The 27,940-nt window shown below is 41.0% G+C and overlaps 1 protein-coding gene across 1 annotated transcript in view; it reads left to right on the top strand.

Annotated features, from left to right (window-relative positions):
• Positions 1 to 12,193: 12,193 nt before the first annotated feature.
• gpm6bb (glycoprotein M6Bb) overlaps positions 12,194 to 27,940 on the top strand; it is a 28,449-nt gene continuing 12,702 nt past the window's right edge. The window contains exon 1 of the mRNA XM_044052364.1: positions 12,194 to 12,415. Within this exon, the coding sequence (XP_043908299.1) occupies positions 12,412 to 12,415 (4 nt within the window). The 5' untranslated portion in view covers positions 12,194 to 12,411. The remainder of the gene's footprint in view (positions 12,416 to 27,940) is intronic.

Here is a 27,940-nt window from a genome sequence, read left to right as displayed (position 1 = left end):
AGACGATATGGTTTGAGAGCCATAGAGTGATTGAAGAGCGTTAATGTCCATAGGTCATTTTACCCCCTCAGGCCAAGAGAAGACAGCGACTGCACTCTTCACCGAGGCTCATCTGTCCATCACAGCTTTCCTCCATCAGTGGGAGCACGCTGACAGCCACAGAGCCTTTCTCCATCACTGAGCACCGAAAACCCTCTGATCCCCAGTCTAGACCCCCCCCCACACACACATACACGCTCCATAGTCACTCTGTCTCCACACATTCAATCAATTCAATTCATCCGTACAGGATGTGTACGTTATATTGAACATGAGCGACCGTGTTCAGTTTGTTAACCAATTGTTCCTCGAGTGAATCCACTGTGTGTGTGTTTCTCATCCACATCTGCATGCCAGGATGTCTCCTCTGAGTTTCTGTGCAGTCACTCAGATCTTAAACTACACACACACACACACACACACGCACACACACGCCTGCTCCATGTTGACACTGGCTCACAATTTATCTATTCCCAGCTTGCAGGCTTGTCTCACTGAGCGTTGTCACTGGAGTTGCGCAGCTGTCAAAGTGATGCAACAATAGATTGAAGATCGAATGAATTTTCAATTGCTTAACTGGCTTACATCAGTTTTTCTTTCAAGGGAGCCTGATGCATGTTATGGGACCAATTATGCACGAGGAGGACATTCATTGTATGAAATATTAATGTGTATTTAATGGTATTCCACATTAATAGGGAGATTCCCGTGGCAGGGGATACAGTCAGAAACGTAGCTGCGTGGATGATGCCACGTCTCAGCAGATCTGGAAGACAAAAACAAGGACCGTTATGATGGTTGTCATCGAGTGGAGAGTGTGTGTGTGTGTGTGTGTGTGTGTGCAGCTATACAGTAAACGGCTGACTGTTTAAATTAAAGACATGATGTGCTTGCACAAACATGGCACCACAAAAGTGATTAGAGTGCAGCCTGTCAAACGGAGGAACACGTTAAAGATGACTGACTGTCACGTTTAAAGTGAATCCAGTTGTATGGAAGTGAGGGGGAAGCCGGTGCCTGTTTTTCTGTCCCACAGTGATGAAGTGAAGCTTTGCTGGCTGCCCACTGAAACACCTTTCTCTACATCACGCATCAGTAAACTCTGAGTGGACACTCATCACCTCGTTTGTTTGACTTAAAACAGTCCCAGAGCACTTTTTCTTCCACTTATCCAGGATTGGGTTGCAGAGGCAGAAGGCTAAGCAGGTCCAGTGTGTAAAGTTTAGGTGAAATTTTTGGCACAAATAGAATATAAATTAATTTCAGTGATGTTTTCATTTTCCACAGAATGAGCCTTTCGTATTTAAACCGTGAACGCTTCTTCTATTAAGGTTTTAATGGAAAAACTAAACACCTTTTGCGTTTTAATGATTATTGAAGGCTACCATAGGTTCTCCTATTAAATGCATAGAAGAGAGGGATGGAACGCTAAATCATACACACTGTAACTTTAAAACCCGGAAATGTTCTGTCATAAACTGAACTATAGTTTCGAAACATGACAAATTTTATGAATTGTTTTTATGTTTCATAGAAATTTAATACAACTTTATCCTCCACATGAGGGTCACAGGTCACGAAAGGCGGGGTACACCCTGGACAGTTCAGACACATATACCCTAGGGTCAATTTAGAGTGTCCAATTTACCTAATCCCCAAATCTGCATGTCTTTGGACTGAAACCGGAGAACCCGGAGAAAAGCTGTGCACACACAGGGGAGAACATGCAATTAATCGTAAAACATTCATGAAAATGTTGTTCAAATGGTTCTGTTAAATGTTTGTGTGTTCCCAGAATTCCGCTTAGTAGTCACCTTTGTTTGCAATGGTTCTCATTCATCCAGGTCATAGTTATCTTCAGCATCTGGACTGTGGTCACGTTGTTCTCAGTTTCAACTGTTCATCAGTTGATTGTAAAGGTTAATGAATCATTAACTTAAATCTGACCCAACACTCATTATTCATTATTAATGGTTAACAACAACTGATTTACAAAGTATAAATATTTTACTTAATAAGGTTGGAGTGACTGTCACATGGTCAGGGATAAAATGATGTAATGATGGGCTTTAAACTTACCAAATGACAACACACCTTGGTTTATAAGAACATATCATTATGTAACATATTATACTGTACACACAGTGTATAATACATTTCACATGAAAAGGTGCAATTCTTTGGTTTCAGCTGTGGAGTGGTCACATCGTCCAGTGATGAGAAACGGTCAGAAGATAGAAGAAGATACCTGACAGCTTCCAGGTCTTTGGAACAACTCTGCTTTCATTAAGTCAATGCTTCACTCTGACCAGTCTGTGGTGTGGAATTAATAAGAGCCCTGCACTTGTCTTTCACATATTCCTGACCATGAATCACAGTAACTTGGGAGCATCGCACAGTGTCCAATTACTTGAAACAATACTCTTTTAGTTCTGCTGCAAACGTTTCAACTGCTACCCCCTCACAAAAAGAAAGAAAAAAACCACGATTTGACACCATTTAATCCCCTAAATCAAAAAGGAAATGAAATGAGATGAGAAATGGAAGAATTAGATTGTTTGGAGCTTTAACTGGATGAAAGGTTGTTCACACTGATCATGCTGATGTCATTAAGCAAGAGATCAGAGTTTCAATCCAGCTGTGAATGTGATGAACGCAAAGTTGAACAGTCATGTAAGTGTCTGCTAAAGGCGCCACAAAGTGTAGAAAGAAAATGATATAGAGAATCTGACACAGTACTCTGTACTTTCGCTCATCTTTTGAAACTGAACTGACATTTTTAATCTTCACTTTCAGGTGAATGTGTCAGCGTGGGATAAAGAGGACACTGTCCCAACTGGATGAAACCTGCAAATATTAACATAGTTAGCCTTTTTAATTCCTCTATTTCACTGCGCATGGATTGACACAAGGTCGACCTTCAATTCTGATTCTATTCTGCCAACAAAGGATTTCTGAAAGAGAAGGAAAGACCCCAAGAATAAATGAAAAGGTGGATCTATTTTTTTGATTTTTTTCAAGACCAAATGACAGGACAAAGTCAGTATCCACAAGGTGACAAAGTAAAAGTACAATGCGGTAAAATAAACATCATCACACACAATGACAGGACAATAGACAGTGGGGGAGAAAATAATAATTATGATAATCATTGGCTCTAAAATGTGGTTCATCCAAACATTTTGACAAGCCCGTAGAAAATTATAGACACAGGATTTGTTTTCATGTATGCATTTAAATCTCACTTTTTGTTTTAGTGTTAATCACTGTCATTGTCCCTCATATCTTTGCACTGCTTTCACTAGTCTGGCACCGTTATCACTTTGGAACCATTTTTAGAACACTGTGGGGCAGTAAACACAGTTTCCATGGAAACATCTCAGAGACACACATTGATAAGCGGATTGGAGCAGCTGTATTTTTCTGATGACGAATGGAACCTCAAAAGCTGGGAGGGCTTCAGCTGGGCGAAAAAACAATTAAACGCTGCCAATATATTTGAGGAGCGGGATCCACATAAGCGGAGGAATCTGGCTGATTTCTCATTATGTGGCAGATAACAAACGACTCTTATCAGGTTTGGCCAAACGCTTCCTCTCTGGCTCTGCCTGCCTGCCTCTGGCTCCGCTTCGGTGTCTGAGCGCAGCCTCGAATGGGCAACAATTCACAATTAGATTTTACTTTACGAATGGATATATTGATTAGGTGCAGCTGCTCTCATCAAGCTGAAGAGAAACTATCAGGAACCGTTTAATTTGGCGCCATGTCAATATCTTGAAACGGATGAAGAAGATGAGCGAGAAAGGTCAAACACAGGATGAGGGTTTTTTTAGAAAAAAATGAAGAACAAATTGGGTCATGGGTGATGCCAAAAAGATTTCCCTCATATTTTCCTGATTTACCACTGAGCATGGAGCATTAGAATGACAACACTTTCCACATTCTTTTAACACGCTTCTGTAAATAAACGTTTTTAAAACAGATCAGACCCTTTTCAGGTAATGTATTACAATTGCTTGGACACCTATATTTAGTTTGTGTCCCAAGTCTCCCAGGGTTATGGGCTGCTGAGGCGCAGCTGTTGGAGGGACACGCAGAGAAAGAACAACTTGGTCACAGAGCAACTGATGCTGTTGTGAAAGATGTTTCGTCTGACAGCAGCAGATTTCTCTTTTTGTGGCGTCTCTGCTCTTAAACAAGGCTGCACAGGCACACAGAGGAGCACACTCTCCTAAAACAGCCTTTTTTATCGTACCTTAAAGGGATACTTGAGTAAAAGTACAAGTATCTTACCATAAAATGACTTCGATAGACGTTGAAGTCACTTTTTATAATATTACTTTTAAGTAATATTATAAAAGCGCGGAATATTATAAAATAGCGCAGTGTTAAAGTATATGACATTTGAAAACCGAGCATTTCGGCTGCTTTTTCCCATTATGTTAAAATAGCATAGTTAGAGGAAATGTAGTGGAGTAAATGTAAAAGATGCTAGAAATACAAATAACAAAGTAAAGTACAGATACATGAATTTTGTACTTCAGTACAGTAACAAAGTACTTGTACATCATTTCATTACAACACTGCAACAAAGGTCTGAGAATATTTCCTCAGACCAAAAACATGTCCAGGGTGTCCCACATATTCCATGTCAGCTGGGATTGACCCCAGCCCCCCGTGACCCTCATGTGGATCTAACAGATACACAAATTGATGCTTAAAATGAAAATGTTTATGGGTTACATTTGCAGATTATCTGGCCAAATAGTTGACTAAAGTTTCTGTGTTGTGTTGTTTTTGCTTTCTATAATCAACTCACTGAATAATTATTATCACTCTCTTCTTTAAAATAAACCGTGGCTTTGTGTTGTTATGTTGTTTCCCACCTCCAAACTGTTTGTCACGTATGGCAACAACAACAGATTTTTTTATTGCTTATGATTCAGTGTAGACTGTGCTTCATCCATGTGGAGTCATGATGTGGATGAAGTGTAGTGCTGAACCAGACAATAAAATAACATCATTAATTGCCCTGTGTTAAATATCAAAGCAGTAAAAATGATAAATTGTCATTATTTGTTTTGCATTAGAAGCAGTGATAAAGTCATCCATACACACGTCTCCTCAGTGAACATTTGTCATTGTGTTGCTGCATGGAGTTTGGATCAATGTGACTGTGAGGTTCGGTGATGAATTCTCTCCCAGGAGAAACACTGATGGCTGTATTTTCTAATGAAACAGAGGCCTCCAGAGGAAATAATAACACTTTACCGACCTTTGTTGCTGAGTAGAGCCCACATTTGTTCCTTTCCCACGCAGGTTCCAACATCCTGAAAGGCAAAAGACGCGTGTATGGGGAGTTGTTTTTTTGTTTGTTTTTTGGAGAGCCTGTACTAAATTGTCACATCTGAAACAAAGAGATTTTGGTCAAACTGGACCAGTCTGCCAGACACTGAAATTGGCTTCAGTGAAGCATTGATAAAATAATTGAAAGTGGTAATGGATCCCTGCTATTACTCGGTCAACAAGAGACAAGCTACCATTATGTTCACAATAAAAGACCACGTTTCCTTGACAAAGACGAGCTGCAGGCGACACATGCCCAGCAACGTCGACATAAACTGCATGTTATTGTTAAATCAGCATACATATATATGTGTGTATATATATATATATATGTATATATATATATATATATATATATATATATATACTGAACATCATGTTACGGTGTGCGTGTCAGTGTGATCATAAAGAGGAGGAAGAAGAAGGTGTGCTTTCTCTAATAAAGGCTTTTCTGTGTCACACTGACACAAATGTGGCTCATCATAGCATCTGCCTCGTTTTCTTTTTTTCCTCTTTCCAAGCAGAGAACAAAGAGCTGTGGCAAAATCCATTTAGCCAATAAATAATCTAACCACACGAGGAGCTCGCACTCTGCCGCAAATCAGTGTGAGCCTCCTAGATTGCTAATGGCTTCTCTGAGAACTGTATCCTGTTTGCTGACATACATTAACAACTGAAACATCACCAAACATGTGGAATAATAAAATATGAGAAGATGCACTAATGTCTATAATTAATATAGATGCTTAATTAAGTTTAAGTAAGACACAGGAAGGGAAATCATGATTAGGATTTATGGTTGGTAATTTGTCTGCAAATGTATCAATTGTTTTCTTCTAATCTAATACTGATGGTTATTCATTTACAGAATACTTCAACATATTGATTTTATGACAATATGTTTGTGGACTTTACAGCACATCTTGTCTTTCTTTTGAATGAGCAAAGAGGCAAATTCCGTCAAATTAATAACATTTAAGGAAGGAACTATTACAATGATTAGAAAGGAACTTAACTCTGAGAACACAGAGCATTTCACATGCATGTTCCCATATGTTAAAACATACAGCATATACAGAGGCTATAAGAATGTGCACTATAGAGTGTGTTATATCCTTTTTTTTCAGCACAACCGTTAGGTAATCTGATGATTAGGAAAATTCATTTTCACCAACTATGTAAACACACCTGAGTAAAAAATACTCAAAATGTTTATTACTGGATTGAATTTGTGAAATTTGGAGACACGTCACAGTTCAAAGTTCACTTGGCGCGGTTTTTATGAACAAAAAGAAAAGAAAAACGCTCTATTTTGTGACCCCTGCACAATTATTGCTACTTTATATCACTACTAATAATGCGACATATAATGAATCATAACTTTGACTCAACAACACAGAAGAAGACGAAAAAAACTAATTTTGTAAAGCCACCACCAGGATTTCCATATAAGGAGTTGTGTATTATTCCCATGGGTGCAGATCTGTGCCGTTTGCGCACTAAGGGTTAATAGATATTTATTCTATCAATAACTTTAAAAAACACCTGAAAAACACGACAGAATACTTAAATGTTATGTTATATTTACATCTATTAAACCAATTGTAAACTAGCAAACAAACAAATCAATTAATATAGCTGGAAAAATGCTCTAAAATATTAGAATATGATTAAAAAAAAAATTATTAAATGCTGCAAGCTTTTCACAATCCAATCATCAACTCATTGTTCCATGATTTATTTATTTATTTTTTAAATGTTAAATGTTCAAAAAAGGACAGAGATGTAACGTGCACACACACACACACACACACACACACGTTCATACACACACACACAGCAGACATAAGGCTTTCATCCCAGACTCAGAAGAGTCAACAGGAGAGCAGCTGCTCGGAGGCGATACAATTCAAACATCATGAGTCGCCTGTCATCCAAGGAATTGATAATTTCCCTCAGGTAAACTCAAACTGCTTTTCATAATCTATCTGGTAACATAGCAGGAATCCTCCAGAGAAATTTGACTTTCAGCATTTGTGATAGGAAGAACATTTTTTTTTACATTAAAACCATTTATTAATTGAAAAAGCCTAATACATTTCTGACAAAAGGACAAATAACCAGCTCTGTACGTGTGTGTGGACTTGTATTATTCACCTTGTCGAGACCAGTATTCCTTATGAGAAACAAAACCTGGTTCTAATGAGACAGAACCCCACATCTGACCAACTGGTTAAGTTCAAGGGCGCACAGTGGCTCGCACTGTTGCCTCACAATGAGAAGTCCCGGTCCAAGTCTTTCTGTGTGGAGTTTGCATGTTCTCCGTGTGTGTGTGTGTGTTTCCTCTGACATGTCAAAAACATGCAGAGGTTAATTGGTCATAAAATCAGGGGTGTGGAAGGGAAATGACCTGGGGGCAAATGAGTGTCTACCAGGGCCGGCCCAAACCCTCTATGGGGCACTAGGCTGAATTTGATTTGGGGCACCCTTCCACCACCTCAGAGAAGCCAGTGCTTGACTATACTTGATACCATTTAAAATTGCATTAATTATAGTTGCGTTATATTTCAAAGTAAAGGTGCTTGTTATGATATGGAATGATGTATTATAATCTAAAAAAAACAATAGAAATAAATCTAAAATTAGGTACTTACATAGTAACATTAAAACCATTAATTAAAACCAATGAAGCTTAAATATAATGTATATCATTTGATGTTGAACGCTATAATTGCAACCATAACCACTAGATGGCAGCATGGTGTTTACTTACGCTGCCATCAGTTGACTGAGGCTCTAACAGTGTACATGTAGACATATGTTGTCCAACTAAAACAAACTCACACACCACGTGAGTTAGTGAAATTGTTTCAAACAAAACAGGAGAACTTTTGCCTCTCACACTCAGCTTTGATCTTGTTAAGTTATTTTACTGTATCTCTGTCCCTGAATGGTTGGAAAATCCAGCATCAGTGTTCAGGCAATTACTCTAACTACTTACTACTCTGGTCAGTACTTTGTTTCCATTTGCTTCCTCCATCAACATTAAAATGTTCCTCAGATGTTCCCGTGTATATTAACTAACCTCACTGAGTGAATTACCCTGTTTACCCTAAGTATAATAAGAAATATAATAGGAAAAGAAAAAGTGGAGTAATCAATGAAACTGTCTTGGACTGGACTGCATGTCCTCCCTGGAAAATGATGCATCCTGTGTAGCCAATGCTTGCTGAGAAGAGTAACAGAGTTGCAATGACCCAATTATCTCTGGAGAGTGAGTCACGAGTGTGTGCATAGTTGCTCTTTGTTTTTCCATTACCAAAGTTAAAGTCTGTGTGGTGAGTTCTTCAAATCTGGCCACTCCCAAGTCTTTTCCCTCCAAACACCACCAGAAACGAGCAGCAGCCTTTTTTTGTTACTGTTTATGGAAGTGGCAGATGTTAATGTTTCTTGGGGTCTGTTTTTCCTGTTACTCCACTGTAGATTCTGACCTTTTGTAGGATTTTAATGCTCAACGTTTGCACATGGGCTTGAGAAGATAGCTGGCTAGGATGTAACTTCCTGTTCAGTCCCCTGCTGTGTGTAAAGCTGCTGCGTGTCTGCCCTCTGCTCGGGGCCTCAGCGGCGATAAATAACACGAGCCTGGTGCTGCTTATATGTTCATCACTCCCCTTGACCCGCCGTGGTCGGTCACCAGACTCACCACCACTTCACCGCTCTCTGTTTTGTCTCACGCTAATGCATCATGATATGACATGACGTCATGATTTTGTGTGAAAGTAATAAATGTGCCTTCTGTGAACACATTTAATAAGAGTTGGCGCCATCAGATACCCAGTGAAGGTAAAGGGTTAGTTTGGAAATAAACAGTTTCAGACACAAACACACTTTGTCTCTGTTGGGCATATGTTTTCAGCTCGTACGCAGACAAATTGAATGGATAAAACTCTATTGACAGCCCTTTTGCAGACAGTGGTAAACAACATATTCCCTCTGAAATGAAACATTATTTTCCACTTCTTCTCAAATGCTAAACCAGATGTTAATTCCAGACGAAGCCTCACATGTTGTTCACCCCCTCACTATTACATCGGGAACTGTTGTGGTCAAAGGGATCTAGTTTTACAGAGAAAATGCATATTTGCTGTATGTATTTTGCTTATGTTTTAAAGTAGTGTTGCGTATTCTCTGGGTTTTCAGAAGAGTTGAGAACCCTTGAAGAGCAGCTAATCTCTGAGCATATCTTGAGACAGGTCATTGTTTTCTTACACAAGAAAGGTATTTGAAATCAATTAAATTATCTTGAGCACACAATCATTGCAGGGATGTACATCTGTGGGGGGATGATATCCTTTGTGAAGTTGTGTAGGACTTTAAGAGTCTTTTGTTTGATTTTATCACCCTTACAAACAGAAAGGTTTGTCATACAAGGCCTGACACATAGAAGAAGTCAAGTAACATTCAGCTTGATTCAAACTGCACACTGAATATGTTTTACGCTGCCTCCCTTTCACTGTGGCTGCCGTTTTCTCAACAGTCAGATCGGTAGATGCTTTCTCTGATTTGTAATTAGACGTTTTGTGGTGTGGGATGACTTCAGTTTGCCTCTATATTGCCTTCCATCAACATACATGCATTAGAAACAGTGAAATTACACTGCCACATGTTCGGTGACCTTCCTCTTTAGTTCAAAAGAGTTCATCACAGATAGTGATAGTGTATCTGATGCTGGTATTCTAGTTTAAACTAATCAAATGCTCAGGTACAGGGCCTGATTCAGCTGGAATAGATTCACAGACTGTCATTTATATTGACATTTACATACAAGTGTGTGTATTCATTTGATCTGTTAATTCCACTTGTAAAAAAAATGTTCTTGAGGCGATCACGTGGTTTAATATGTCAAATAAAGAGTCCATGTCTGATGTGTTTTGGGTTATCACGGTCCACCCCTAAAAAACAGTTGCATGCCTGCTGTCTGCCAGCTGCTCTACAGGCTGTAACAGCCTGTGCAGAGCTGGAATGTTCCCATGCAGATCCTCCATTCACGTGCACGCCGACCAACTGCTCGTGCACACTAACATAAACACAACAAATGCAAAGACTTTGTGGCACTTGTTGTATTATATTGTATGTAGATATATATATATATATATATATATATATATATATATATATATATAGATATATAGATATATATTTGGGAGCAGCTACAATATGTCTCGTATATAAGATGCATACTTAAAATAAATGTGTATTTTCTGTGCTACGGGTTTTCACTCATTAGGAAAATCTTTTATAAGACGCTGGATATTTGCAGTGGTGACAAAAAAAGTCTTTACATATTTACAGATTTCCTGATCATCTGACAAAAAGAAAACCCTGACTTACCGACATTTACACTATCACAGCCCGAGAGGGAAAACAAAATTAGAAGTTGTATTACCAGAATTTGTCTCTCTGAAGTTTTTGTGTTGCCCTGTTTGACCATGAAACAGCCCATTGACAATTGCCCACTTGGCCACCAGTGAAAAGACTGGGCTGGATCAGAAAGGAACTCAGAACTCCTCGGGTACCGGATACCAGTGAACTGGACTAAAGATGACTGGCGTTGTGTTTGTAAAGGCCCACGTCTTTATGAAACCGTCAATTTTCCACAAAATGATTGTTTGCAGCCATGTTTATTGTTAAGCTACAGTAAGAACTGCATCTGTGGACATGTCCATTCATCTGGGTCGAGTGAGGACCAATCCCAACTGACAATGTGTGACAGGACCTTGCAGGTTAGGGGCATGTTAGAGGGCCAACATAAAGAAACAGTTTACAGTTTACAGTTAACCTTAGTCTGACCTGTCCATGGTGTACCCCGCCTTTCAACCTACAGTATGTCAGCTGGGATTGGCACCAGCGCCCCCGTGACCCTCATAGAAGATGAGTGGGTGAGTGAGTAAGTGAGACTGGTTGAACTGGTGCAAACCAAGACCCCTCTTGCTGTGAAGCACCAGCGCTAACCATGTGCCTGCCACCGCTTGACATACTGTACATGTAAAGATCAGATGGGTACTGGGGACTGGGGGTGTTTTGGGGAAAGATTATCATGTCAAGTTATTGTAGTTTTATGCATTTTTGACCAGATTTTATCTAGAGGACAGCAGAATTTAAGTTACGCATATGTATGCTGAAGCATCTGCAAATGAATTCCGAGTGAATTGTTTTCAATTAACTCGTCTCAAACTTGTGGCCCATGGGCCACACGATGCCCCAATTTCATGCGGCTTAATTAATGTCATTATAATGAGTTATTATAGATTCATTTGCATCATACATTGTGTTTTAATGTAAACAACAATTTAATTCCAAAACAAACAAAAAAAGTAATATTGTGAAATTATGTGGAATATTGATACAATTTGAAGCTCATATCCTTACCACCCTTACTGGACAGCCCCAAAAAGCCTAGACCTCATCTGGTCTAGGCTCCCCAGGTCCCCAGGTCCTTATAGTTTAAGACCCCTGATTTAATTCATGGATTTAAATACATTTGTTTCATTTCATTTTATTTTATTTGATATCAGCATAAAAACAGTTGCAAAGGGTTAAAAGTCATGGTGGACTATCGTAGCCTACAGAAATACCCTTTGCCTCAGTTCCACGGTGTAATCTTGATTGCGGTCAGTTTATTTAACAAGATGTGAAGTGAAGTGAAGAGCAAATCTCTCCTCTGTGCCCTGGAGGACTTTGGCTTCTGAAATTGCCCAGAAAGATTTGGGGTCGACTCAGCATGGAGCATGATAAGATTTCAAGTGACCAGTGAAACTTCCAGGCTCCGCGGTTCTCCTCCCATCAGTAATCCCCCTCCACGGTGACGTCACTGAGGCTGTCTCCAAAGGGGACGCAGCGTCGAGTGTTGGAGCAGCCAGGCGGCCAGTACGCATCCCAGGACGCAGCATCAGTGTATCCGGGGCTAAAAACTTTATCTTCTCTTCGCTAAGATTCGGACCGCGTTGGAAACGTATTCAGGAAGAAATGGGTACGTTTCACTCACAATTCCCCTCAAACATGCACTAAAGTGTCGCGCTTTCGAGGTGACAGCAGCGCACGCTTCGCAGTTTTGTTATTATTGTTGTTGTCGTGGCTTCAGTGGTTCCAGGGCGCGCCGATGCCACTGGTTTCTACTTTTACTACCACGCGCCGCAGAATCCGGGCCGTTTACGTGACCCGGTTTCGCGGGAATCAGCATTGACCACCTGTGGAGAGCGATTAGTGAGATTAAGTGTGTCAGGATTCCTTCAGTCAACTGTGCTCGAGGCTGCGGAGACTGTGTTTCAGTGCAGATCAGCTGGATGAATTCTCGTGTTCCTTCACTGCTGCTGTGTGTCGGGCCTCAGTGATGAACCTAACCTGATGTCATTCTGTTCTTTTCTACATTATTATTGGTCAGAAGTGATCGATTATGCTGCAGTTACCTTGTTGAGCTCCGCTTGAGCAAGTCACGTTGTTTCTATTGTTCATGCACAGTTCATTTTAAATGTACTTATTTTAATGAATGTTCGTATTTTTTGGTTCTAATTTAATAGTGGCTGATGTTTTGTTTCTGTTGTTTGTCCAAAGTGCACAGTGTGTCTTGTGGGAAAGAGATGAGCGTAAAAGGAAAACACCTATTAGTCAGACGCTGTGAATGTCATGCCACAGTTTTGTAATTGCTGAAGTTACTGAACCCGACTGTTCATTCCTTAAATCAGACTCAGATCTGGAGGGGTGAGGTGCCCCTGACACGGGCGTGTGCTACAGTACACAAACTATGATGAACTGTGAAGCAGAATATACACGAAGAACACCCAGCTTTCACTCCCAGCTTCTCTAACCCTTCGTCTGGCTCCACATTGAACAGTTAAAAAAAACAAAACAAAAAAAAACAGACACAGAATCCCATTTTCACTCTCTGTGTTGGCTTTGTGCGACATTGGGGGCTTGTGTGTTGTTTGCCACGGTGCAGCTGAAGCCAGCGAGAAACCCAGTGTGAGAATGTGTATCTGTGCTCATTAATTTGCTCTGAAGTTCTCACAGAGGCGTCTTTGTGCTTCTAATTTGGAGCTGCTCCTTTGTGCGACTTCAGTGGCTCTTAATGTAGAGAGGGAAGTTCAGTGAATTCAGAGTGGATGCCATGTGAACTAATTCCCCACAGAACCCTTTTCACTTTCTCACAGAGGATATAAACTCTGGCAAAATGACCTTTGTGCATTGTCCACTTGCTGAAGCTCCCATTTTATATTCAAAGATTCTCGACGGGTCTGTCAGGAGAGAGTAGCCTGACGCTGTGTATACGCGTCAGACTCATTTGAGCACATGCAAGTTGCTATAAAGTCCACCTTTTGTTGAGTAAGAGTAAACGTATATATCTGTGTATAGCTATGCTGGGATTCGCTGATTTGTCAACAGTTTCAGTCCAAAATAAACAGGAAGTCTTGAAGCCGCTTGTTCGCTGCGAAAGAAAGCGAAGATGTCAGTCAGAGAGGCTATATGACTTAGGTCTGATTTGATTTCATGGTGACCCTCAGCCTCGCAGAGGGGCCACATGTTTTTCAGAGAGATTCCCCTCCTTCCTTGGGGTGAACAATATAACAGCGGACAGGCCTGTGCTGAGGATGTGAGAGGGTGATTTGGCCTCAGTCCACTGAGCTCAGTTCAGAGGTCGACGGCGAGTCATTTTGATACAAATATCTTGTTAGGCTCGGTGTTCGTCCTGTGATAATTACCCAGCTCGCGGTACTTGGCTGCAGTGAGGCTCCTAACACTCAAATATTTTCACTATTTTCATTTACCCTCTGACAGCAGGTGTTCAGCCATTTAACACTCTCCTTGTCCTTCCACTCCTCTCCATAGCCAAAAAGGTTTTTGTTTATGCAAATGATCTCACTATATCTCACTATATCATATTGTCACACCTGTGTCAGGACATGTATCATATCAAGCAGATTCTTGCCAATACACAGCCCCCCCCGTTGTTGTTTCACTTCAGCTTCAGATGTTGAAAAAGTGTCAGGCCAAAGATGTTCTGTCTTATGATTATGCTCATTTCATTAAGGAAAAGCGTGACTTGTACTGCAAAAGAAAGTGTTTCATCTCTGCACTTATGACTAGCACTTCATAGTTTGTTCTACTTGAAGCTCTTACTTACTTCTAGCTCTTATTTGTACCCAAATGTTTAAATGCACTTTTGTAAGTCGCTTTGGATAAAAGCGTCTGCTAAATGACATGTAATGTAATGTAATGTAATCTCTTCCTTGCAGCAGTTTTGCGTGCTTGGCGAACAAACGCGTCACTTGTTGTTTTCGCTGAGTTTCTTGGAAGTGTTTAAGGCTGGATTTGGAAAAACAGTTTAGATGTTTCCAGATTAATTGTCTTTGCAATCATTTTTTTTTTTTTTTTATAAATGCAATTTAATTATGTGCTTCGAGAATCCGAAGCCATCTTATGACAGGAGATGTAGCTAATCAATTATGGACATAACTGTGAACAACTTCTGTTCTACTTGGAGCCAAATTCTGACTGGAAAGAAAGAGGGGAAGATTGTTTCCTCATATTAACTTCTGAATTTTGTTGCGCAAAGAAAAGGTCAAAGCGGCCGGATACGAACCAGATCCAAATGTCACATCGTTGTCTTTGAGTAAGTCGCGGGGAAAAAAGAGAGTTAATCACAGCTGACAAATAAACGTAAATAAACTCAGCTGTTATTGACCTCATGCACAGGCGTGAAAGTGAGAGTTTCATAATCGTGCTGATGACTGCATTACAAAATATGATCAACTCAGTTGTTCCTCAGCGATCCACACACACACACACACACAAGAGTCTTTCATAATGACTTACATGTGTGTGTGGGACACGTCTCCAAGGTGTCAGCTGTTTTGTGCTCTTTAAACGATGTGTGCATTCCCTCTGTCTTTTGAGTAAGGATGTCTGTAAAGTGTCTGATTATTAAGTCCACGCATCAGCAGCGATAACTGTCCCAGACACATGCGGTGGACAGTTTGTGCTGTGACCTTTCAACCCGAGTGTGAGGAGGAGAGGAAAGGCTGCTAACGCTGAGCCAGCAGCGGTGTGTGTTTCTCTGCTTTTGCAATCGACAACTTGTCAACTGTTGGCAAAGCAATAACAGAGATAAGTGGGAGATTTCCACCCGTTCTGCTTATTTAACTTGGTTCATGTGATATTGGTGGTTATCTGCACATTTCATACCAAGCTTGTTGCACAAACCGGGGCACATTAGAGAGGGTGGTCTCAGCTTGGTTGCAATTGCTCCATGGAGCTGTTTGTTTGCAGTGTGTACACAATTTACAATTTACAAGTAGTATTCTGCTGCATTTACCCACGAACCAGTACGACCAAGAGCTCTGTTGCAACAGTGCCGCTGCCAGAAACAACTGTTGGAGTTCGAGTAACACGTTGAAAAGAGTTTAGGCTTATAAATGGACTGTATAACCATGCTGCTTATACCTGATGCTTCTTCGGAACATAAACTGCCCAGTGAATAGGTCATTATGTTCCTCCTTCAGAGTATGCAGCAACACCGGTATGTCACGATCCAGAGTACGGCAGATTACCCACAAAATTCTGGCCCTTCACAAAACTGTTTATAAGCTCGTTGGGGGCAGGTCGAGCCTAGACTGCAGTGTGTAAATGAATCCAACTAAGGTTGCGTGCAGCATTCTAACATATTACTCCCTCAATCGAAACAACGTAAAGGCATGAAAGCACCCTGAGAGATGTGGAGAAAAACACAAGACACTCCGGTTGAGTCTCCAGTTAACCTAACCTTAAACTGCATGTGTGAAGTCACACACACGTTTGTGCTCCATCCATAGTGAGGATCCTCATAGCCCGTTACCAACACCCTAACCCATACCCTTTACCTAACATACCCTAAACCCAATTCTAACACTAACCAGGTCTTAACCCCCCCAAAAGCCCTTTAAAGATGTGAGGACCAGCCAAAATGTCCTCACTTTCCCAAAATGTCTTCATTCCATGTAGTTTATACAGTTTTTGGTCCTCAGAAAGCCCCAAATACACAAACACACATACACACACACAAATTATGCAGCTCTAATTTCCTGTCATATGTGAATAGTTTTTCTCTGTATGATGGTGAACTGTCCAGAGTGTACCACCTCTGCCTCCAGCTCCTCCTGTGACATTTGAAGGTCAAGTCATGGTTGTGGATTGATGAATCTTTAGCAATTATTTACACAGTAGATTAGGGCCGTACACTACTTTTTGAAACTTCACAGATCTAGAAAGGAGAGAAGATGCTGTGTGTAACTCTTAAACTATTTAATACTATTTGTGTGTTGCATCCTTCATCTGAAAATGACTTCTGTCAAGCAATACTATCAGAACTGTCTGCTGGGTGTTTGTGTGTACACGACGGCAGCACAGGGGTAGAAGTCCCTTCTGTCTGTCTTGAGGCGGAATGAATCACAGAGAGAGTCATGTGGAGCTGATCACTTAACCAGCATTGTGCGTGCTCATTTCACAACAATGCAACAAGCATTTGTTTACATGTAAAAGTTATGCACAACAGTTTTCAGTCAAGTTTCCTCTGGACTTCCGCTCTCCTCTCTAATCACCACTGATTTCCTCTGCCCCTCCAGCATGTTTATTGGCTGTCACTTTGACTTAAAGTCTTAAATGAATTGGGTCCATGGGTGACTTTGTGGACGTGCGTCCGTGTGTGCGAGTCCGCCACACTGCCACATGCTAGAAAAAGGACGTCATTTAAATATCTGAAAATACTCGCCAAATGTAAAAGAGCCAAGCATCTCAGTTATGCAGAGGCCACTGAACTCTGGGGTTATATGAAATATGCCAGAGATACAATCTGTCCTTTATCTTATCTGCAAGACTTCAGGAAAACACCCATGACTATCGTGGTTAAACTGTCAAATATATGCATAATAAGGCCTGATATTGAATCTCTTACAATCTTGGCATCAGTATGTAGCGTATGGGGTGTAGAGGTGATATTTACCACAGGAACTGCAATCTGTAGCAGAGTTTTGTTCACAGTCAGATGACTGTTCTAGAAAGCCTGTGTGGAATAATGGGTTGGGGGGGAAAACCAAAGAGTCTCAGGCAGCAGCTGACAAACAATTAACCATCTCATTCAACAGTCCTCCAGCCCCACTGCAGGGTTTTTCCTGTATTAAACGCCTCTATAGCCCTGTGCATGACTGGATTCACTGTGGCATCAAAGACAGCGTCAAGTTGAAGAATTTCTAATGACATTTCAGTCAAATGTTTATAAATATATAAATCTGGTCCAGATTATACTCTTGTACTCTATAATATATTTTACAGTAATCTGAGATTTGAATATGTGCAAGAACAAGGCTGATGTCTTGATGAAAAAAGTCCATGACAAAAGACTCTTGATATCACATGATTCACTGATTACATGGTCAGTACTGTTTTCCTGTTTTCTTGATTTTTTTCATGATTTTTTTTTCATGTAGGAACTTGTGTCGCCATCTTGTCTTCCATCTTGTCTTCCTGTGGAGGATCACACTGGAAAGAGTATTTATATAATGTCAAATAAGTCAAATCAAAAATAGATGGATGATAAATGCACTTCGGCTGCAACTAACGATTGTTTGCATAATCAATTTATGTGTCCATTACTTTCTCGATTCATCGAGAAATGTCTTGTTCTCAAAATGATTCAGTTTTACAGATTTTTTTGTTATATGGAGCAAAGAAACGAGAACATATTAACATTTAAGAAGCTGGTAAATCAGAAAAAAATACTGAAATAATGCTCAAACTGATTAATTGATTATAAAAATTGTTGCCGATTAATTTAGTAATCGATTAATGATCGATGAATCGAGTAATTGTTTCAGCCCTAATATGCACTGATAAAGAGCATTGATACAAAGTAAATGTGAAGGAGTGCATTGGAGAAACTGTGGAAAAGACAGAAAGAGCGGGCAAGGTGAGGAATATGTCGACTGATAAGGAAACCACAACAATTCTCCACTTTGTGCAAGAAGCAAATAATTATGAAATTATTGATTTACAATGCCAATGATTGCATTTAGCAAATCTAACTTACATGTTTTTCTAATACTATGAAACTGAACACATATGACTTTCTATCTAATTGCTTGAAGACAATTTGGTTGATCAAAAAGTGATAAATCCAATCCAATCCCACTTTATGTATAAAGCACAGTGGGCCAAAGTGCTGTGCACAGACATGACAAATAAAAATGTAAAAGACAACATCTCAAACTGCGTTAAAAGCCAAAGAGAAAAAAAAAAAGTGTTTTAAGAGAGGACTTAAAATCAGGAAGTGAGTCATCCTGCCTGATGTGCAAAGGCAACTTATTCCATAGTTTCGGGGGAAGCGACTGAAAATGCATGGTCACCAAAGAGTTTCCTCTTTGTCTTAGGGACGACTAACAGGGACTGATCTGCCGACCTGACAGAGCGTGCGACTGAAGCAGGTCGGACAAATACTGTGGGCCAAGACCATGAAGACATAGAATTTTAAAATCAGTCCGGAAACAAACTGGGAGCCAGTGAAGTGCTGCTAAAACTGCAGTAATGTGCTTTGGATGCTACGTGTCCCCCCCCACATCAGCTTCACTTAGGCTGTCACATCTTATGTCAGAAACTTATCAAGAAAGCTAAATCCAGATTCCAGACCAACAAATGTCCACAACTGACTCTAAGTAAACAGATATGCATGTGTACCAGTGGAAATGGCTGACAAACACTTTAGCTATGAAAGAAGAAGTAGGAGGAGAAGTGAGAAGAAATTAAAGGGACCCCAGCTAATTCCCCTCTAAGATTATCTGTGAGGAGTGAAATCAGAATGCATTAGTCTGCTTTTCAACTGTGAGAGTCTGGAGGATTGAGCGTTTGGCCGTGTGCCCAACGGAATGTATTCAACCCTCCACAGATAGGTCTTTGTCCTCAGCGCTTTTACGCAGCTGCTAAACAACCGTAAGACAAAAGCATGTGGGGTACCCCAGCAGACCAATGAGAAATGTTCACCATATGAAGAACTGTGCCAGAAGCCATTTGCATGCAGCCAAATGCTACGCTTGGGATCAATTAAGCAGGAATTTCCATGAATAGTCATGTAACCCTTGACTTTTCTAAAATTCCGCTCGATTTCTATGATTTCTGTGCGATAATACCGCCGCACGACAAAGCTTGTGTCGATTTCATCACGGCTTGTTTTGTCGCTTGTATCTCAGATGAGGAAGATGCACATGACTGTTGTTTTTGTTTGTTCGCGTTGCTTCGCGGTGCCGCATGTGACACAGTGAAACCGGAGTTAGAGGCCACTGGGAGACAGTTTTCTCTCCTGCTATGAATCATTTTCCGGCCAAAGCAGAACCATTTTCCAAGTGACAGTTTTCATTCTTGGTGTATTATCCTCCAGAGAAGAGCCTGATAGGAAAGGAAGAGGCGCTTCTGCCAAGCAGATGAAAATCTGCAATGGCTGAGCTTTTATAAAGTGACAGCTGAACCCCATGGCTGAGAATGAGAGTGTTAGGGCTTCAAAGACAGGCGGCTGTTTGGAGGGATTTAAGAAGACAGATTTCAATTTTTACTAAAAAGCTGAAAGCAGGAATTAAAGAGAAACTGCATTCGTTTTACATGTAATACCCTAAACCCACAAAAGTGAATCATTATTTAATAGTGTGATGCTTTTACCATTTGCACATGTTTTTTAGGGAACTTTTTAAGAGAAACAGCAAAGACACACTCGGGAGGATAGGAAATCTTAGATGTTTATGTCTGCAAAACAGCTTGACACCATGACAGTGTATAACCACACATATACCACAAGAGAGATCAGTGAGCTGTAATAATACTACTACAGCTCCACCGCTGAGTGTTCTCATAAGTCATCTTAGCTCTTGACCTCCACACTATGGGAAAATGCTATTGTAACAATAGAGGGGCCACAGCTGAACGTATAGAAGTGATACTGTGACCGTCGAGCATCTGGAACATACGGAGCACTACACACTACAAATGTGTGTGTTTAGAGAGAGGGCGTGTATAAGAAAGTGTGTGTAGAAGGTTCAAGTTTACATTTTAAGGCAGTCCTCAGTTTCCGTACATTGCCATTTGCTTGCTGTTGCAGTGCATGTAGCTTTTTATCATTTCAAATAAATACATTTAAGGTATGATGTCATTGATGTTTCTTTAACGCTGTCAGGGGTCAAATGGATCTGAATGTGTCAACACATTTCTGTGGGTGAAAGGGGAGTTTCATGCAGTATTTATATCCTAATCAATGGGGTCCTTTTGTACATGATTAGAGCTTCTCAGTGAGTTTTGTTTTCAGTGTGTGTGTAGTGTTGCAAAAATTCCCATTAATTCCTATAAAGTCCCATGGAAAGTTTCCAATTTGAATTATTTCCCAAGTTCCCAAACTAAAGTTCCCAATCCCGTGGACAGTTTCTGGAAAGTTTAAAGAAAGAGTAAATATTTAGACACTGAGAACGGTGGAAAAGCGGCATCACTTGAGATTACAGTTTCCACTTTGCACAGTACATGCTGTAAAATGTCCAGGGTGATGGACAAGAGGACATTACGCAGTCTGCTGTTGGTGGACCACTCTTAAGGGCTTAAAGTAATAATGTAATGGATTGACCTATTTTTGCAGAGGTCGCACAGGTTAGAATATACAGTATACCAACCCACGAGAAAGAGAATAGCCTCTTGTCATGTACTGTATTTGCTTACTTGTTACCACTTAAAGCTGCAGTGTGAGATTTGTTAATGTTAATGCATCGTTATTTGTGTGCTGTGTCCTTCATCTGAAAATGGCCTATGTCAAGCAATACTCTCAGACCTGACTGAGGCAGCGCTTGTGTTTATAGTGCAGGAGTGGGCGGGGACAGGAAGCACTTAGAATGACTTAGAATTAACATCTGAAACGTTTCCATTCTTTGTGTTTTCAATCATACTGTTGCACCTGTATTGCTTTACCAGCATAAATACGTCTATACTGAGAAACCCGGAGAGAGTCGTGTGGAGCTGGTCAGCATCCTATGAACTCATTTGACGATGGTTTGACTCTAATAGAATTTTTGTAGGGATGAAAGTGTCAGGTTCAGGTTACAAACAACGCTGTCCTTCCAGGATCCAGCCCCAGGACACATGGCTTTGAGGCACAGGCAGCAGCCCCATGTAGAAGCATTAAGATGATCTGTGTGTTGGCTTCTCTGTTGTCATAGTGTCAGCAGTGAATCCTGACACAGTGGGGTCGGACAGACAGACAGACTGACTGACCGGTCTGGAAGAGTATCACCGACTGGGACTAATGAAGGAAAAAGTGCTGGAGGGTTTGAAATGGTTAGATTTTGGGGTCAGAGGTGAGAGGTTAGCTGTGTGAGGCAGAGAACAATAGGACTGGCGGGGGCAACACAGAGAAAGCGATCCCAGCAGCTGGGGGAGACACGGGGGAGGGTGGCGAGCTGTTCATGGGAAGTAACCCCAAGATTAGCTGGAGAGTCTCGTCTGCTGTCTCCATGTCGCTGTGCTTCATTATGACTCTATTGTGTGTGTGTGTGTGTGTGTGTGTGAGAGCGCGAGTGAGTGTGTTCACATGCCTATGCTCTGTGCAACAAGTAGGCTGTGAAAGACTGTTTCAATCCCTCCTCCTCCTCCTCCTCCTCCTCCTCACCATTGCAGCAGCTGTAGTGTGAGAGTCAGAAAATGTGATTTGTGGAGGTCCGTGCAAGAGGAACAAAGTGTGTGACAGCAGATGTAAAAAAATCAGATGTTTTCACTTTCTTTATCTGCCTCCCGACGCAACTTTCCATTCCACATGTTCCCCTCATAAATATAGCATTAAATTGCATTTGTTTCACAATGCAGCGTTCTAAAAATTCCCTCTATTTCAAAAGATCATTTCCATTTCTTTGTACCAGCTCTTTCAGGTTTAACATTATTATTAGCGTAATAATGAACCCTAACAGCCTCATTTCCATAACATTTCAATTTAATTGTTACAGTATAAGACGAAACAAACAAACGCACTGCTGCCTTGTCATTTAACACATAAGAGACAACTCAGTTGTCTTTGTTGTGTGCAGCTAAATATAGCAAATGCTTATGTAGATGGTTTGGTTTTGTATTTAAAGGATTAAGGCAAGTCGTGCGCTGTTAATGGGTTGAGATAAAGAGACATAAACGTATACTAATCCAATTAGAGGAACTATGACTATATTTACATGTAGCGTACACTTGCTGTTTGTGTTGTTTTAACTGCTTATTTCAAGTTTTATGAATCACAGACATTCGTGACCAGCCTCAAAGGTCCAGTGTGTAAGAAATACTGACATCTAATGGTGAGAATGCAGAGTGCAACTAAAGGACTCCTCACCCTTCCCTCTCTCAGGTTACTATGGTGGCCTTTGCATACCAGAGAGGATTTAAACACTTTCACAACTCACTCCTCTGTTCCACTGTCCTTGTTTCTCTCTGCTGGTTCCTGGTTCTTCTTTGTTGGGTTATGCACCTGAATTATGTTACTCTCTGTTTGTGTTGCATACAAAACAAATGCAAACTGCATGTCCGTTTGGGCTGCTGTACCAATATGGTGGCCCCAGTAAAGCAAGGCCCCTTGTCCAAAGCACATATAAAAAGGCTTCAAGCGAGAAAAGAATGACGTCATTATTTTCCCATGTCCGACAACTATTGTGTGATCGTGGTCGTGGTTAATGAGAGTATGTCCAGGCCTATGAAGCGATCATAGAGTTAATAAAACAAACTTACACACAGGGTAGTATATTCGATTCCTGCCAATAAGCCCCCCCTAAATGTTACACACTGGACCTTTAATGTGTGTTTTTCTTTCCTGGATTAAATAACACCACTAAGTGTATTTCTATAGCCCTCTTTTTTTTTTCCACAGGCGCCCATTTATGGGTATTTTCATTATTCTTGGCCAAGTGTTATCACAGTAGAAATGAGGTTATTATGTAGCATTATTCTAACTGGATAATTGAGTTATAATGGAGGTGTTTGTTTGCTCTACCTGCCTGATGATCACAATGACAGCAAAAGCAGACCAGCGGCATCATTAGAATATTTTTTGAAGACCAAAACAAAACCACTATTATGCAAAAAAAAAAGAAGAAAAGTTACTTCTTTGTAAAATGGCAGAAGTTCATAGCCTGAATGTGGGGTTACAAAATATAAAGAAAGACTTCTGTCTCCCTCCCTTTGTCTGCACAACTCTTCTGCACAACTCTTTTTGCACGTTTCAGTTTCAGTTTACCTGGCAGTGATTTTATTTATTGACTCCAAGTTGAAATTTCTGAGACTCGTTCCAAGCGACGGTGTTCTGCGCAGCCAAACCATTGTGGCTGTTTCCAACTTACTATAAGCAAAGGAGCCACGGTAATATGAAGCATCTGTGGCTCTCGCTCTCCCTTCAACACACCGACGCCAAAACCACAGTGGCTGTGGAGGTGCCAGAGAGTCAGGGACGTGAAGTCATTTCTAGAGGGAAAAACATGGCTGCCAGCATCGCTAAGTGAGTGTCGCGCTGTTTCCAGACCTGACACGTTACTAACACAGACACGCAATTAGAGAAGTGCTGAGTCGGATACGCTCGGTGTTGTTCGGGCAAACACTTATAATTACAGTGGAGGCAGACACAAAAAGAAATCTACGTGGAAATGATATTGTGCAAGAACTGCCAAGAAACAAAGTATGTCTCCGTTAATAATGGTTGAAATTGAAGAGAGGTTGGATTTCCACCATGCGCTGCAAGAAGAATGTGTACGTGAGGGTCTTTTCCTCTTGTGGTAAAGTTCTCCAACAGGAAGAGCAATGTGATGCACCAGATACTGGGGTTGGGGTTTGATGATTTGATTCTCTCAGCTGACTCAATCAACTATAAGTCTATCCTCTCTGGGGAACTGCACACATGAAAAAAGAATTTCTTCAGTTCAGTTGCACTCAATAATGAGTTTTAGTTTAGTTAGAGATTTTAGTGCTCAAAGATGTTTAATAAATCACATGTTTGAGCATAACTGACAATTATTTTAACATTAGCTGACACATCACAAAGGCACAGAAGGCAATATCAGTTTATAATCACAAACTTTTGATAACCGATTATTCCTTGTTTTTTTAAAACAAGCTCGCTGATTTTTCTTGAATGTTCTTGGACTGTGGGAGGAAACCAGAGTAGCCGGCGAAAACCCACACACATCTTTTTTCCGACTGGGTCGTCGACGCGGGTCTTAAGGCAACAGTGCTAACCACTACGCCGCCGTTTGGCTCTTTCCTTCTAGCCATATTTTCCTTATTTACAGCTTTGTGACAGAGCCAACAGGGAACCATAAGGCTCATTATGGCCCACTGTGGTTTTCCTCTCTTACTGTCACATGTCTTGCCACAGTGAATGATTGACATTAAGCGTATTAATATTTTCATTGCACACCAAGGATTTATTTACCAATGTGTTGAACTCATAGGATGATATGATGCATACGTTATTCGGCATAAGTCGTACATAGATTTGGTAAAGCTCTTGTTCTGCTGTAGACCCACAGCAGAGGAAAGTGGGTCAGCAAACAAATGAATGGATCTGTGTAATGGCTTTGTAGTGCTGTGCTTTAGTAGACTAATCAATGACCAAATTTAAGCACTCTAAACATGAGAACATACATTGACCTACAGAGGGCCTGCACTCAAATTTAGGTCAGTGGTGCCACCACACTCCCCTGGAACGATGTTGACTGCAAGTTAAAGTTAAAAACAGTAAAGGGAATGTTGTGGCATGTTATACAATTGCAGCAAAAATATTCTGAGATTATTTTGATTATCTATTTTCCTCTCTTTTACACATACTCATACCTCGCATGGGCCACTCCACACACGTCTTTAAGCTCTCAATTCTCCTCCGGTGTAGTGAGCCCGCGTTCCCAGACTGATGTCAGTGTTTCAAGTGGTGCTTACGTCTGGACACAGACTGAACTCCCTGAGAAAACCCTCCTCAGTGTGAGCCAAGCTGTGCGCAGGTCCTCACGGGTGACTGAACACTGAGGAGCCCTCAAGGCCCCAAGTCTCTCCGTACAAATGGGTTGACCCACAATGAAGCCCCCCGTCTCCATTTGTATGAGCTTCATCATCATTCAGATTGTGTCCTCAAGTAGGGGCGTGGCGCTGTCTCGCACTGTAGCTGAGAAAGCAGCGCTCGGGCCTTTCCTCCTACTTTCACATGGTTATTCCCACAGCCACTCTTAGCTTGTCACAGTGTTGGTGACACTGGCATGGTGGTGTCGCAGTCTAATTAGGCCCTTTCTCTTCACAACATCTCTTCTTAACATGTCTGTCTTTTCATTCATCTCGTACTGCTTCACATATTATGCCTGTCATTAAATTTGCATCACAATCAGTCAAATGACTACTAAAGAACTATATATATACACGATGTGAAATATGGTCACGTGGACAAAGTCACACCCATTACGTCACAAAACAGTCAGATGTTTAAAAGTCAACAACAACTGAACTGTAAATGCTGACATCTGAATTGTGCAGCATCAGTAGCATCTTATTAATTATTTGTAAGCCTATCACATCATTTAATCAATAATATACAGCTACTGTAAGTCCACACTGTAGTGCATCACTTACTAATATGAACTCTGTCACATTCAAACCAGCGTCAAATGACTTTAAACAATGCTGAGTGGACCTGGTCACAGATGCAGAATACGAATCATGTGACCAATGTTACCAAAGACAAACAGTGACAGAATAATAATAACACCAAAGCTTAAGCTTCTTCTCTATGTTTGAGAACTGTTTGCTTCTGTATAGAATCAAACAGGTGCTACTTGCATTAGCATGACCATTTGTCACATTGACATCTTCACACGCATCCTTTCATATTGCTAATTCTTTAACTAAGATCGTATTTATACTGCGGTCAGATTGTTTTGTTTACGTATGCCTTTGTCTCGCTGGGCTTTCCTTGCGTGTCTTTATGTGAAACACATGTTGAGGTTAAGGTGAAGGATATAAATACTGTACTTTTTGGCATCACAAATTAAATTGTGTTCATGGTTTGCCTTTGGGGAGAGATCCCGGTTTTTTTTTTCTACAGTTGTCTGAAAGGATCTGACCATGCCTGATGCACAATGTTTCTCACAAAACTCCAAATAGAACGCTTGTGACTTCTACCATGTGTAGTTATCTAAAAAAAAAGACAAAAGTAACTGAGCGGCCTGGAGACTTTTACTCTGATTTCATGCTGAAGCTGTTTTTATGACGCCTGATACATAAAACATAGTCAGTGTAGAGTCGTAGATGCAGAGAGAGACAAGGATTCTCCACATTCCATGTGTTGTCCATGATGCCATATTGTACTGAAGTAACAGTTCAAATGTAAACAGCTTAAATCTCTGTAATTCTTTCCCTCTTTTGCGTTTTATAGAGGAGGGCTAAGGGCCCCCAGATGCTTGTGTTTGCTTCTGGTCAAACATCTTTTTCTGTCCATATACACTCATGTATCACTACATAGTCTTTACACACACACACACACACACACAGTTACTTGGACTTCCTTGATTGTGCTGCATTTAGTGTTAAAGCCTCTCATCGCAAGCACAGCTTCCTCTGACTCTGCTGCATTTCTCTCATGCGAAGTGTTCAAAGAGCTATCTCTTCCTCAGTGTCGCGGCTCTGTTTCGCACATTTTCACGAGGGTGATGTCAGTTCGCCCGGTGTTTTACGGGCCTGGCGGTGAAAACGCTTTCAGATGAGTGCAGCATTTGTTGTTGTGGGATCCCCGCTAAGTTCACTTCCCTGACCCCTAAGGCTCCCCCTCCCCTGCTGATCCCGCTCCTCTCTGAGGTCTGGTATCCGTGAGAAGCCCCCTCTTCATCGCCACTCCAGCAACCGCCCCCCACCCCCCTCACTTCACCACTGAAAGGCCGTCCTCTCATTAGCATGCCCCTGAGGCTCCTCAGCCTGCTGTTGCCAAACAAACTCAGCCAAGATTTTCGTCCTCATCTCCCTCTCGCTGTCTGTTCCTCCGGCCATCGCTTGCCATCCATCTCCCCCAAGTCTCTGTTATACTGAACAAATAGTTTCTCACTACATCATCCTCTTTGTTTTTGTTGTACTCTCTCTCTCTCTCTCTCTCTCTCTCTCTCTCTCGTTCTTCCACTTGTTATCAACTCCTTCACCCGTCTCAAATTTCATCGCGTGTCTCCCCTTCACATCCTCCCTGGATCTCTCTCGTTCATTCGTACATATTTCCTCTGTTGTTTACGTCAGCCCAGAGGACACACATCCATTTTCCCCCTGTTTAGGAAATGTTGATCTGCCTCCCTCTCCTCTTCCTGTGTCGTTCTATGTGTGCGTTAAAAGCCACCAGATGGAGGAAAGACAGCGGTCAAAGTTTGCTAATGTATGCTGAAGGAGCAGAGGCCATATGGTGCAAATCAAAAGATGAAGGACTCAGCCATGGTCAACATACACACACACACACACTTAATTG

This window comes from Solea senegalensis, linkage group LG2 (genome assembly GCF_019176455.1).
Source record: "Solea senegalensis isolate Sse05_10M linkage group LG2, IFAPA_SoseM_1, whole genome shotgun sequence".
NCBI classification, from domain to species: Eukaryota; Metazoa; Chordata; class Actinopteri; order Pleuronectiformes; family Soleidae; genus Solea; species Solea senegalensis.
Note: the sequence above shows the minus strand (reverse complement) of the source record. Positions and strands in the feature narration are given on the sequence as shown.